We start from the raw sequence: 15,251 nt of genomic DNA, 5'->3' as shown, positions 1-15,251 counted from the left end.
ACAAAATAAACAATTCCAAATATCCTGAGGTCTGCTGGACAAAAATAGAGACTAATTTAGCATTTTTACAAGGTGGAACTTAAACCAAGGGGCAAATGTAAGTAACCACTAGGCAGCAGGAGTCATACAAAATATCACATATCTGAATACTTTCTTTCTCCATTTAATATACTTTACACTTCTCCCTGTTCCCAAAATCATTAGAACTTAATACTTGACGTGAGTTCCATTTTCAGAGTATACTTTCCATTGCTACTCAAACTATCAGAAAAAAAATGCAGCATCAACAAACACTACTGCCACTGCTCTGGGTTCCACATCAGAACTACGTAGTAAGACCCTGTTGCTGAATACATCACACATTCGGGATGCAGGGCGTGAGTGGTTGACAACTGAACTGGAAACTTCCTTCTCATTGATTAGCTCTAGTACTGGAAGGTGCTATGTGGGCTGCTCAGGACAGACGTCGTCAATGGTCTCATCTCCATGTGGACCTTGTGAGGTACAATACCAACCTGTTAGATAAGATGCCTATTATACAACAATAGCATGGCTGATGCGGGGGTAACCACATGCTTTCTGATTGGATTTGGATTCTGTGAGAGGAAAATTTGCCAAAAAAGCCATGTGGTACTCAATGACTGTTGTGTTGTGAAATGGACATGTTGTGTGTGAATCTGCTTTATAATCATTTATGCTCATATACATAAACAAAGGCTTCTTTAGGCCCTGATCCAAGAAGCTTTCTTTGCAGTGAATGCAGAGATTCATGCCTGCCCAAGGTGTTGAAAGTAGGTGACTGTTGAGAGGTCAGCTCTAAATAGACACCTGCATCCACCTCCTACTTCAAGGCTCAGGGAAAATCACAAAAGACGGAGAAAAGAATATGCAAGAGCCGGTGTTGACTAGAGCAGATGGGGTGTAATTATTCTGGGAGTGAGTGAGTGTGTCACTTCCCCAAGACAGGCACAGGGGTTTCAGTGAACTGCTGGTGTGCAACTGGCTGACACTATTGAACTTACTAAGAAGAGGTAGCGCTCCTGTGCTGATGTGTTCCGAGCTGCTAGTTTGAGGATTTGGCCTTCTTTTATGAGTTCATTTGAGGGATTTACAATGTCTTCTTCTTCTCCCAACATCTCATAAATCTCTAAGAGTTTCTTCAGGTTCTCCTGGGAAGTTAAAACAAAATACAGCAAGATCAAATATAAGAATGTAATTTAAATTTAACTAAAATCTACATAATTTAATAGATACGGAGAGTAAGTTTTCATTTTGGTATAACATGCATCAATAAAGTGAATGCTAAGAAAAGAGGGGAAAGGACTGGATAGTTGGTAGGAATTCCTTTCTGCTGCTCACCTGTACCTGCTCATTTTGGTCTAAATCTACAGTGGTCAGAGGCTATATCCCAACTGCTGCCTAACTGGAAGCTTCCCATATCCTCTAAAGCCACTTACCATTTTCCTTATTGCACTATTAGAATGGCTTGCTGCTGTAGATATAATTTCAAGTGACTCTAAGTGGGGAAAAAAGAAAAGTAAATAAATATTTTGTCTTTCCTGTGCTACTAGGGTAACATAGAAACAGAGATAAAAAACAATAGATGTCTGTGGTATGCAGTTTCCACAAGTTATCTGTTAGAATTATATCTCCAATTGCAGGATATTTACTTCCAAAATAGCATACGTGATGATTAATCTCCCAGGCAATTTAATATATAACAGGTCTTAGAAATGAACTTGCATTTACAGTGTACATTACCAGGTTCGAGGCATTTGCCAGAGGTGATTTCATATAAACAGCACTCCCACATCATCTGCCTATGTGCTGTAGCTCAAAAATAGCCAATAGAAATTTCCAGGAAAAAAGCTAGAAGTTTGAATTTTATTATAGCACACAGTTAAAATTATTCTATAGTTAATCTCTAATTTCTAATTTTTGTTAATCTCTAATTTATAAATTAAACCATATCATAGGTATCTGTAGGGGAAAATATTACTCCATGTAGAGTTTGGTACTAGTAACAGTTCAAGGAGTACATGGAACATTTCAGAAAGTAGCTCCCGAGGAACCTGTCTACTAGTTGGTGAGTTTCTTCATTTCCTTTTGTCACATGACAGAAATGAGGACATGGTGTGACTTGGCCCTAGATCATGCGACTCAAACTTTGGACACTTTTCCTACTAAACATCAACAGCTTTCTTTGGAAAAGCATGCTGGCCTGATTTGGATGGAGAGAGTCTGAGGGCTTTGCAGTCTGAGAGTGCTAGGAGGGAAAGGGAAGGCTGTGGTGTGGTGTGGAGCTCCAGGGGCTGAGGGTGAAGAACTGTGGGGCAGAAGCCTGTGCTGGGCAACCCTGGGGAGTACCTCCCAGGCCTAAGTCCTGCAACAGTGGCTCCATTTTCCGTGTTCTTTGCATTGTTGAGCAGAACATACTTTTGTTGCTTTATCTTCTACTTTCAGGACTTTAAAAGCCCAACTTCTAGAATTTCCTCAGCAAAGGGAAGCTGGGAAGAGTATCTTTTGTCTATAACTTAGAGCAAGAATGAATCTTTAAATTCAGAATATTGAATATTGAAATGGTGCTGTACACAGGATTTGAGTCATGCACTTGGCATGTCCTGATAGCCATGGCTTGGCAGCTTCACGCAAGGACCATCTCATCTCCCTCCGTAAGAACTGTCCCTTCCTGGAGGGCTGGCCTGCATCCTGAGGACGATGGTGAAGATGGACCCATCCACAGTCCCACTGAGAATGAGCCTGGCTTGGCCCAGTGCATTTTCTGCCTCTGGAAATGGAAATCTAGAGAGCCAGATGACAACCCAGAGAGGAACAGAAAAACCACTCCTCTGGGTGCATATTCCTGACTGTTGGAAAGCAATTTGAAGCCAGGCAAGGAATGTGATGAACGCCAACAGCAGAAAGAACATGGAGAAAATTTGCAGAAAGCCTGCCAGGCTGGCTGTTGTGTGGCTTCCTAAGAGGGAATCTTTAAGGAGATAACATGGTTACAAGTGAGAGGCCACCACCAAGCTGTGCTCCCTACTTTCCCCAGTATCTCTATGGGACCGCCAACAATATCTTAGAGAGAGATAATGGTAGTATTTCAAAACCTGAGAGTTAGCATTATTTTTGTTTTCATTGGAAGTGACCCAAGCCTGCACGGCTAGTGCTATAAAAACAGCTTTCTATTCCTTTGTGGTGCTGCTGTGTAGAGTCCCATGCTTAATGGTAAGGAGGGATGAGGGAGGCAGTGTCCTTATGGCAGGGTCTGACTTGAGGAGTTTGTCTCTGCATCCCTGATGCTCTGAGCAGGTGATGTGTCCCACGTTCTGTGACCTGGTTGATTTGTAGGTTGGGCTCTGAAGACCCCCTTGTCTTTCTAAATGTGACTCCTCCTAAGGCAGGGCAAGAGGACATGGTCAGAGCATCTTTACCTGTTCCAGGACCATGTGAGCACAGGCAGTTCCATGGATGACATACAAAATCCAGGATGGAGCAAAACAAAATGGCAGATGCTGGGGCAACTGCCAAGAGAAGTGTAGGAAGAGCTGTACCAGAAGCTCAGCCACTAACACCCAGCACTCGTGGGGTAAAATAAGGGAGTGGCAGCATGTCCCAGAAGTGTCAGGCTGGGATAATCACACGTCAAACACTCATGCAAACTTCAGAAGGGGCCGAGAGAGAGACGTTTCTGTGGTCACTACGTCACAGGCATGGTAAGAAAACATACCAGAGATGGCCTTTGTTCTAGATGAGACTTGGGTCCTTACCTCAGAATAACACTGGCTTAGGAAAGAACACAGAGGAGAGGCACATTACACTGGTATTATCAGCACTGGCCAAATACTGAACCATGACTATTTCTTAATTGCTTTACTCATCTCTAATTTTTGAGAAGTTTAAAAAACTATACTAGAGGGGAGGTAAACATTTTGCTTATTTGTTTGGTTTAGTTAGACAGAATCTCTTGATTGAGACCTGGCTAACCTGGAACTCACAGAGATCCACCTGCCTCTGTCTACCTAGTGCTAAGATTTAAAGCCACTTCATATGGTACACCATGTACATATTAGAATGTGATATGCAAATCTCTGGGCTCAATCTTTAATAACACAAAAAACTAAAACTGCATGAGAAGCTAAAGAATTAATGAAATTCAATAATTAATTTAATTGGCTTAAAAACTTTTCATTCTAATCTAATGAAACAATTAAAGATGACCAACACAATTGGAATAAATTTTTTGGAGGAAAATGTTCCTAGACAATAAAGCACCTCATATCTTGTGTGTCTTGGGAGTAAGGCTAATAGTTATATCTGCATAGTAAATGTCTTCTCAGCTTCCTTGGTAGATATCAGCCACACCTACGGGAAGGCAACTATATTACTGCTCCAAACATCTCTAACTTACAGTTTTAGAGCTCACAGTTGGTGATGGACATGAATCCAGAACGGGAAGTGCTGTGGGACAATGGTCTTGTACCCTGTAAAGATTTGTCACTTGTATTGTTTTAATAAAATGCTGATTGGCCAGTAGCCAGGCATGAAGTATAGGTGGGGCAACCAAGCAGGAAGTATAGGCTGAGCGACCAGAATAGGAGAATTCTGGGAAGGGGAAAGGTTCAGTCTGTAAGTCATCACCCAGACACAGAGGAAGCAAGATGAGAATGCCTCACTGACAAAAGGTACCAAGCCACATGGCTAACACAGACAAGAATAATGGGTTTATGTACAACATAAGAGTTAGTTAATAAGAAAGCCTGAGCTAATAGGCCAACCACTTTATAATTAATGTAGGCCCCTGTGTGTTTCTTTGGGATTGGACAACTGTGGGACCGGGTGGGACAGAAGCCTCCACCAGCAAAGCACAATTTGCATTTCTCTAAGCCAGGGTGATCCCGACTTAAAGTGCCTTGCTTAATTAAGGTGCTGTCAGGGATTTCCTGTGTGATGACATAAGACACATTTTTGGAACCAAAGGGCCTTTTGGCTATGCCATTCTGCTGCTGCTGAGGGAGAATAAAAGCATTTACTTTTCGCATCATTCCAGTCTGGGGACTCAGGGGACAGCTTCTTCAGGTAGTCTTTAAGGAGCATCTCGTAGCGAGGGATCCGCTGAATAGGCTCCAGCATGTGGTGCTGCAGGGTTAAACTTCCACAGATCTTCTGCCTCTGCAATCAGCAAGAATTTTATTGTTAAATATTTTTATTACATTTATCCATTTACTATATGTGCATGTGAGTATGGAGGTCAGGGACAACCTGTGGCACTCAGTTCAGTCTTTGTACCACCTGGGTCCCGGGACCAAAGTCAGGCCATCAGCCTCACTGAGCCATCTCACCAGCCCCTGTGATTAAGGTTCTTAAAGGAATATTTAAAAATTAGGTAGACTAATATAAAACCACAATGTAATAAAGAACTTTCATCAGGGTAATTTTTTTAATTTAACTTTTTTATTTTACTTTTTAAAAACAATTTTACATACCAATCAAAATTCCCCCCCTCCCCTCCTCCCACTCTCCCCCCATCTTCTCCCCACCCCATCCTATATCTTCTCCTCAGAGAGGGTAAGGTCTCCTGTGGGGAATCAACAAGGTCCGTCACATCAAGTTGAGGCAGGACCAAGGGCCCCCTCCCTGCATCTAGGCTGAGCAAGGTATCCCTCTTTAGGGAATGGGCTCCAAAAGGCAAGGGGCCATATTTTCTACCAAATAAAGCTGGCAGAGCTCTGGGAAGCCTTGAAAGGAGGAAGTAGCCTGGGTCTTTCCAGGCTGGCTAGAGAGTCCCATGAGGAGAGTAGGCGGAGAACTTGAAAGTCCCAAAGGGAGAGACATAGGCCAGAAGTAGGTGAATCTCTGTGAGTTCGAGGCCAGCCTGGTCTATGAGAGCTAGTTCCAGGACAGGCTCCAAAGCTACAGAAACCCTGTCTTGAAAAACCAAAAGCAAATTTTACAAAAATTGTAGATAAATGAATGGAGCTGGAAACAACCATTCTAAGTAAGGTAACCCAGACCCAGAAAGACATTGATGCACATTTTCTCTCATTTCTGGATGTTAACTTTGAATATTTAGGTTTCTCTTCTTATTCTTCCCCCCCTTTATCTCCCTGCCCCCTGACTTGAAAGTGTGTAGCCCTGTGAATGTTACCAGTCTCTGTGAGCTCATATGTCAGTCCTGTTGCGTCTCAGAGACACTGTTCCCTTCTTGTTACCCATTCCCTCTAGATCTTACAATTTTTCCTCCCCCTCTTCCACATATGTCCCTGAACCCTGAGAGAAGAGGTGTGATGAAGACATCCCACTTAGGACTGAGTGTTCCAAAGCCTCTCACTTTCCGCACATTGTCCAGTTAGGGGTTCCTCTGGTGTTGGCTGAACAATGCAATGACCTATGTCATTGGGAGTCATTTTATTGCTATGTTCCCTTAGCATAAGAGTAGTACATGATTTTCTCCTAGGCCCATGGCCTATCTAGTCCCTGGTTCTCAGCCAGCCAAGCAGTGTAAGGTGGAGTTTCCATCTCACTGACTGGGCCTTAAATCCAATCATAGAGTGGTTGGTTACTCCCACAATGTCTGTTCTACTACTGTAACATGTAGTCAGGTCATGGTTATAAAATGCAGGGTTTGTGGTTGGGTTGTTGTTTACCTTTCTCCTCTGGTAGCACAGCATACCTCACAGCACCATGAACACTGGTTTGTATAGGTGAAGGCTCTAGTTAGGCATCAGCTCAACTTCTTTGTATTCAATGAGACATGGAAGTACAATAGCCTGATTGTTTAAGGTTTCCCTGGGAGCCCTTGGGCCAAGAACTAAACTATGTGTGACCCATTTCTGGCACTAGAGAATGGACAGAGGGAGGTGATTTTACTCTCCTTCCCACCCTCCATTAGTATCCCCCAGGATCACACTCAGCTCTGTAACAACATGCTTCCAGCTGCTGGTCCTCACACCTCAACTCACTGGAGACCCCAACTCTTTCCTCAGACCTAGAGTCCTAACAGCTCGTTCATCTCTGTCATTCCAGATTGTTCTTTGTCTCACTGCAACCTACTTCCAGGTAATCCTCCTCTCACTACACCTCCAGCTCCCTAGGGACCCTGCCTCTTAGTGTGGATCCCTCAACCCTTCAGTCTCTTCTCCTAAGCTACCCCAACTCCTCTCTGCCACATACTGACCTGTAGAAGTGCTATCTACCAGGCAACCCACAACCACCATATTTTTCTAAGATCCAGAAAGGGGAACAGACACCAAGGAACTGAATACCCACCCAACAAAAACAAGAGCAGGTATCAACACCCAGAGTCACTGCAGTCATCTTAAGCTGTGATGCCTAGATAGCAGCCTAAAACACAGTCAGTAAGAGCTAGGGAATATGCCTTCACCACAGTCCTCTTGATCTGTGACACCTAGACCCAACCTAAAATACAGCCAGTAACAACCAGGGCAATATGCCCTCACCAGCACAAATCAATGACTTAAAGATGCAACTCAAAAACTTGGTAAGACAAGAACAAACTAAATCCAAACCAAGTCCATGGTAAAAAAAAAATAAAAATCAGTACAGAAATCAACAAAATAGAAACAATGAAAAGAATACAAAGAACCAACAGATATAAAAGCTCGTTCTTTGAAAAGATACAGAAAATTGACAGACCCTTCACCCGAGTAACCAAAAATAAAAAACAAAACAAAACCCAAACAAAACTTCGAGGGCCACAACTTCACAGTGGTTATTCTAAATGTACTGAAGTGCCCTGAGATTTATAGACTTTTGATTTGGTTAATTTTGATGTTCAACATTTATTTTACTTATAAATATTTTTCATAATAAGGCTTACAAAATTAAATAAATGATAAATATATGTATTTATAGTCCTTATATCATCTCTTAACTTAAAAATATGGGACACTGTACAAAATCATTATAGCCTTATAGTATTGGGTTATAATTAAAAGCACATAGAACTGTAGTTTTAGATACTGTCCTGGTTGTTTCTTTGGCCAACTTGACACAAGCTGGAGATACCTGAGAAGAGGGAATCATAACCAAGAAAATGCCCAGCAGATCTGCCTGTAGACACATCTGAAAGGCATTTTTTCATTTACTGATGTGGGAGGGCTTGGTGGGCTCTGCGAGTGGTGCCACCCCAGGGCAGTTGGTCCTGAGGTGTATAAGAAAGCAGGCAGAGTGACGTGGAGAAGAAGTTAATAAATGGTTCCTCCAGGGCTTCTGCTTTAGTTCCTGCCTTCATGTTATCCCTTTATTGAGGTTCTGCCCTGACTTCCCTCAATGCCGGGAAGTCACCTGAGAGCTGTAAGATGAAATAAACCCTTTCCTCCCCAAGCTGCTTATGGTCATGGTGTTTTGTCATAGCAACAGAAAGTCTCATCAAGACAAATAGAAATGACAAGAAGAGAACAGGGCTCAGAGTAGGGAAGAAAACTATACAAAAATCACATGTTTCACTAAGATTAATGTTAGGATTATTGAAGCTGGCAAGAATAAATTAAGATGCATATTATTCTTCTAAGAGCAATCAATAAAAAGTTCAATTATTTAAAAATAAAAGGAAACAAAATAGTGCCATAAAATCTATTCATATAACATAAAAGGCAGAAGTCAACAGTCATAGAATTCCAGCCACAAAAATATTATGTGATTCATAGAATTCTATTTCATGAAGTCAAAGACTTCGTGATCTACAAGTTTGAATACCCAGTGGAGAATTAACAAAGATGATCATGGCATTATCAGAAATTATTATATAAGCTTGGCAAAATGGAGGCAAACCCACATATAGATATAAAGTAACAAAAAATGAGGCTTAATTGCAATGTAGCCATTCCCCTTTTAGATTTCAACCACTGAAAGAAAGTGAATTAGGAAACTGGGAACTCATTTTGTAAATAACTATTCATCTATTAATTTATTGAGACTCCATTTTACTAGGTAGCCAATACTGGCTTCAAACTTTCCATCCTGCTTCCCCAGCCTCCTAAGTGCGAGAATTACATGCATTAAGCCTAAATTTATTTAGACTTAAATCTTAGTTATTGTTCTATTGCCATGAAGAGACCCCATGACTAAGGCAACTCCTATGAAAGAAAGCATTTAAATGGGGACTTGCTTACAGTTTCAGAGGCTTAGTCCATTATCATCATGACAAGGAACATGGCAGCAGGTGTGGCAGGTATGGCAGGAGTAGTTGAGAGCTACACCCTGATCTGCAGGCAGAGAGAGAGACACTGGGCTTGGCATGGGCTTTTGAAACCTCAAAACCCACCCCCATTAACACACTTCCTCCAACAAGGCCACACCTCCTAATCCCTCTAATCATTCAAAACAGTTCCACTCCCTCACACACATGAGCCTATAGAGGTCATTCTCATTCAAACCACATCTCACTCCCTGGCCCCCATAGCCTTGTAGCCATACCATAGTGCAAAAAATGCAGTCAGTTCAACTTCAGAAGTCCCCATAGTCTATGACAGTCCCAGCCCTGTTTAAAAATCCACGGTCTCTTCTGTGTCTCATGGCAGTCTCTTAACTGTATCCCATTGTAAAATCAAAATCCAAAAGCAGATCACATACTTCCAACATACAATGACACAGAATATATATATTACCATTCCACTGGGGAGGAAAGGGAACATAGTGAGGAAATACTGGACCAAAGCAATATTTAAAACCAGCAGGGAAAATTTCAAATTCTGCATCTCCAAGTCTGATGTCAAAGTGTTCTTCAGAACTCTAACTCCTTTCGGCTTTGTTGACTGCAACGCACTTCTCACTCATGGGCTGGATCCACGCCTGATCTGCAGCTTTTCTTAACAGGTACCCCGTGACTCTGATATCTCTAACATCACGGGGTCTACAACACAATCTAGGCTTTCTAGCAGTATTCCTTAGCTGTGGAGAAAGATTCCATAGTCCTTCTCTTGTATCCTTGACTATAAAACCGGAGACACATGGCCCAAACTTCCAAGTTCTGTTGCCTGCTGGAGCTGGAACATGGCCCCTCTTTCATTTACATTTACATAAGCTTTCTGTTATTTATGGGCACCTTCCCTGCTTAAAATTTCCTTTAATTACTTTTTAAAAGTTATAAACTTAGCTGGATGGGGTCTTGCCCTGAGGTCACCACTCCCTTTATTCCATTTATCATTAGGCTTTTCTTTAAATTTTTTATCTCCTTTATCTCAATTACACTTCCTGGTGCTCATTTTCTCTTCAAACTGTACATTTTGTATTTTTCTTTGTATAGCTTGCTTTTTTAATTATAGATCTACATAAGAGTGATTATTAATAACCACAACAGAGTCAATACTACACCATCTTGAAATCTTCTCTGCCAATGCCTTAGGCAGACTTTTAGGACAAGGACAATAAAACAACCACATTCTTTACCAAAATATCACAAGAATGGTCTCTAGGTCACTTAACTAATATTTCATTCTGAAACTTCATGAGCTGGGCCCATACTGCTCTCATGACAGCTATCATTGTTCATGCTAGGGTGGCCTATTATGTCCTGCTTAAAATATCTAACCCCTTTTCTAGTCCAGAGCTTCACAGATTTCCATGTCCTTCCAACATACAGCATGGCCATGCCTGTCATAGTGGTATGCTACTCCCTGGTACCTACTTCCGCCTTAGTCACTATTCTATTGCTGAGAACAGATACCATAAACAATGTAATTCTTATTAAAGAAAATATTTAATTGAGGGTTTGCTAACGGGTTCAGAGGTTAAATCAATTATCATCATGGTGGAGAACATAGCAGTAGTCATGGCAACAGTGCTGGAAAGAAGCTGAGGGCTACATCCTAATCTACAGGCAGAGGTAGAGCAAAACTGACTTGGTATGCTTTTGAAATCTCAAAACCCAACCTGGTGACACACTTTGTCCAACAAAGCTATACCTAATCCTTCTGACCCTTTCAAATAGCACCACTCATACATGAGCCTATGGGGGCCATCCTCATCACACCACCATATTCCAGAGTCACGGGGTACCTGTTAAGAAAAGCTGCAGATCAGGCGTGGATCCAGCCCATGAGTGAGAAGTGCGTTGCAGTCAACAAAGCCGAAAGGAGTTAGAGTTCTGAAGAACACTTTGACATCAGACTTGGAGATGCAGAATTTGAAATTTTCCCTGCTGGTTTTAAATATTGCTTTGGTCCAGTATTTCCTCACTATGTTCCCTTTCCTCCCCTGTGAAATGGTAATATATATTCTGTGTCATTGTATGTTGGAGGTATGTGATCTGCTTTTGGATTTTGATTTTACAATGGGATACAGTTAAGAGACTGCCATGAGACACAGAAGAGACCGTGGATTTTTAAACAGGGCTGGGACTGTCATAGACTATGGGGACTTCTGAAGTTGAACTGACTGCATTTTTTGCACTATGGTATGGCTACAAGGCTATGGGGGCCAGGGAGTGAGATGTGGTGGTTTGAATGAGAATGACCTCTATAGGCTCATGTGTGTGAGGGAGTGGAACTGTTTTGAATGATTAGAGGGATTAGGAGGTGTGGCCTTGTTGGAGGAAGTGTGTTAATGGGGGTGGGTTTTGAGGTTTCAAAAGCCCATGCCAAGCCTAGTCTTTCTGTTTCTGTCTCTCTGTGTGTCTCTTTCTGTCTCATCTCTCTCTGTGTCTCTCTCTGTCAGCCTGCATATCAGTATGTAGCTCTCACTACTGCTGCAGAGCCACGCCTGCTGCCATGCTCCCTGCCATGATGATAATGGACTTAGCTTCTGAAACCTTATTTAAGTGCTTTTTTCCTAAGAGTTCCCTTGGTCATACAGTCCCTTCCCAGTAATAGAGCAGTGACTAAGACACTCTAAAAGACTAACCTTTGCTAGTTTCAAAAGCAAATAGAGTCATATTCAGAATGTCCTTTTTACACCTAAACCTTCTCGAGTACTACTCATATGTCTTTTAGAATTTCAGAAAAATGGTTCACACTGAAGTGTCTGATTCATTTGAATATGATTTTGGGGCAGGGTGAGAGATAGGAGTCTTAATTTCATTTTTATTTATGTGGATATCCAGTTACCTCAGCATCATTTGTTGAAGATGCTGTATTTCCCCCCGTGTCTTTTTTTTTGGGGGGGGAGGAAGAGGGAGGCATATTTGTTACATATTAGATTGCTATACATATTCATTCTTTTATATATATATATATATATATATATATATATATATATATATATATATATATTACGTATACAATATTCTGTCTGTGTGTATGCCTGCAGGCCAGAAGAGGGCACCAGACCTCATTACAGATTGTTGTGACCCACCATGTGGTTGCTGGGAATTGAACTTAGGACCTTTGGAAGAGCAGGCAATGCTCTTAACCGCTGAGCCATTCTCCAGCCCTACATATTCATTCTTATTTTGGGTATTCTACTTTATTCAGTATGTCTGTTTTTGCCAGTACCATATGGTTTTTATTACTATAGTGTAATGTGTCTTGTAATCTGGAATAGTGATTCCTCCTAAATTATTCTTTTTGTTCTGGATTGCTTCAGCTATATGGGGTCTTTTGTGGTTCCATGTGAATTTTAGAATTTAGTTTTTGTTTTTGTGAAAAATATTGTGGGAACTGTAGTAATCTGTAAATTGTTTTTGGTATGATGGTCATTTTAAAATATTACTTCTACCTTCCATTAAGAATTAAAGGTCTTTCTGTTATCTGGCGTATTTCTCAGTCTCTTTCTTCAGAGATTTGAAGTTTCAACTGTGGAGGTCTTTCACCTCCTTGGTTAAACTTATTTCTAGGGATTTATTCATGCAAGTTGATAGATTCTAGTATCTTTGAGCTAAAACCACCTTGATCACAGTGAATAATATTTATACATTTATAAGTATTCTATTGAAGATATTTTTCTACTTATGTTTATCATGGGTTAAGGGCAACAACTGACAAATTGGACCTTCATAAAATTATAAACAACTTCTGTGCAGCTAGGAAACAATACAATGACAAGGGAGCCCACAGAGTGGTGGATAATCTTTGCAAAGTAAACATCGGATGGAGGGTTAATATTCAGTTATATGAAGAACTGTGGAAAAACAGACTCAGGATTAGGCCTGGGATCTAAGCAGCGTTCTCTAAAGAAGAAATAAAGATAGCAAAGAAACATCTCAAAAAATGTTCATCATGCCTAGTAATTATGGAACTGAGCAAGAAGAATGCCTCAGATCAACAAAATAACGAACCACAGAGGCTAGAGAAGATGAAGGGAAATGGGCACTCCCATTCACTATTGGTGGGACTGTACACTGCTGCAGCCACTCTCAAAATCTGTGTGGAGAATTCTTTAAAAATTAAAAATAAATCTACCATATGATCCAGCTATACCGTTCCTTGGTATATGCCCAAAGGACTCACTCCACAGATAACTGCTCAGCTGAATTCATTGCATTTTATTCATAAAACTAGGAAGTAGAAACAATTGAAATGCTCTTCAGCTGAAGACTGGACAATGAGAATGTGGTACATCTACACAATGGAGTACCATTCAGCTCTAAAGAAAAATGAAATTTTTAGGTAAACAGTTGGAAGCAGAAAATATTGTATTGAGTGATGTAACCCAGACCCAGAAGACAGCCAACACACCACATGTTCTCTCTCATTTGTGGTTCCTCATCTCCAGATGTGAGCACATAACTGGAATAGCTGAAGAAGTCAGGAAGGTGAAAAGGGACCATGGGGTTGGGAGAGCAGTACCGGAGAGTGGAATAGCAGGATGGAGATGCTATGAGGGGAGAAATGGGGAAAAGGGGAGGGACTTTAACGGAGAGAGTGGAGGAGACCAACAGAAAAGGAGAGACAACACTAAAGAGTTTCGAAAACTCATAAGGAATTATATGCATATATGTATACAGTTTTAATGAGGTTATGACATGGAGTGCTAATGCTCCCTGCAAGAGCTATTTGGTAAATATACTCTTTACCAAAGCCTTCAGCACCAGGCATGAGAAACCTACTTTTGGGTTGTAGGTTGGATGAGTCCAAGAGACTCCCAAACCTTATGGATGACTGCTGCTGATGTTGCTTGCCTTCTCGAATTCGGGGGTGGGTCCTTATTGCTGAAGATACCACATAATTTAGATACAGTACTCAGTGGAGTCAGGACGGATCTGACTTAAGGGCATCCCCTCTGTGGGTTAGCCTTCATGGTACTACACTGGTAATACATGGTACACTGTGGACTAGCCTACATGCTATGCAATTTGGTGTGGGTGGGGAGGCTCAACAGTCCTACCCAGGTGTGATACCTATGAACCACACAAATGACTAGCATGGTAGGATGCCCTCAGAGGTCCGATAGAGGTGATCATGTCTTGGAGATAACCAATAGCTGTCTGATTGGACCCGAGGTCTGATTACCAGGTGGAAATGTAGCCAAATACTCATGGCTCGTGCTGTTTAGATCTTGGAGGAGACCCTACTACTGCCACTTATTAAAGCAGTCCACATCCTCACTGCATCCTGAGTACCTACCCTCATAACCACACAGAAGTGTAGCTCTCACCCATGATCAAGAAAGTTTCTCTTTGTAGCAGATGGAAACCATTACAGAACCGGATGTAGAGCCCCAGCCCCAGCGGCTCTATCTACAGTACAATCTCTTAGCTAAGACTAAGGGGACATCACGGAAGAGGGAGTGAAATGAGTGCAAGAGTCAGAGAATCACAAAGTCTTCGGGAAGACCGAGTCTCCTAGAAACGGCAGGGATGCTTCATCCATGAAACCTCAACAAGACTTGAACAATAGACATGCTGAAGTGGATGGAAGTGAGTGTATGGAGTCTACTTCTAGGTCAAGAACTGTAGGCAACTAACGGCTGCTGAGAGAGCCGGATTTGGTCTTTTCCAGGAGTGAGCCCATAATTGGTTTTTCAGTACCAAGTGGTCAGCCCTGAAAACGTGTCAACTAGAAACACTTGGTGGATGGAGCAGGGTATGTGCACACATGTGGTGTGTGTACATGTGTGTGTGCAGTGTATATGTCGGGGGGCTGTGGGGGTTGTCAGGTGTGTGAGTGTGGTGTGTGTGCACGTGTGTGTGTGTGGTGCGTATGTGTGAGGTGTGTGTATGGGGTGCGTGTGTGTGGTGTATGTGTGTGAGGTGTGTGTATGCATTTATATACACACACGTGACAATGACAGTTAAAGAAGTGGCAATAGATTTGAGGGAGTGAGAGGAACATAGAAGGGGAGAAATAAAA

At 41.7% G+C, this 15,251-nt stretch overlaps 1 protein-coding gene across 4 annotated transcripts in view; it reads right to left on the bottom strand.

The window, feature by feature from the left end:
• The window catches only part of Fgd4 (FYVE, RhoGEF and PH domain containing 4), a 157,799-nt gene that overhangs the window by 20,849 nt on the left and 121,699 nt on the right, over positions 1-15,251 (bottom strand). For all 4 annotated transcript variants that reach the window (XM_057763925.1, XM_057763926.1, XM_057763928.1 and 1 more), the window contains exons 8-10: positions 5,037-5,175; positions 1,458-1,516; positions 1,023-1,169 (exon numbers count right to left, since the gene is read on the bottom strand). In XM_057763925.1, coding sequence (XP_057619908.1) covers positions 1,023-1,169; positions 1,458-1,516; positions 5,037-5,175 — 345 coding nt within the window. The remainder of the gene's footprint in view (positions 1-1,022; positions 1,170-1,457; positions 1,517-5,036; positions 5,176-15,251) is intronic.

The sequence above is a fragment of the Chionomys nivalis genome, chromosome 3 (assembly GCF_950005125.1).
Source record: "Chionomys nivalis chromosome 3, mChiNiv1.1, whole genome shotgun sequence".
Lineage (NCBI taxonomy): Eukaryota > Metazoa > Chordata > Mammalia > Rodentia > Cricetidae > Chionomys > Chionomys nivalis.
This window is presented reverse-complemented; position numbering and strand designations above follow the sequence as displayed.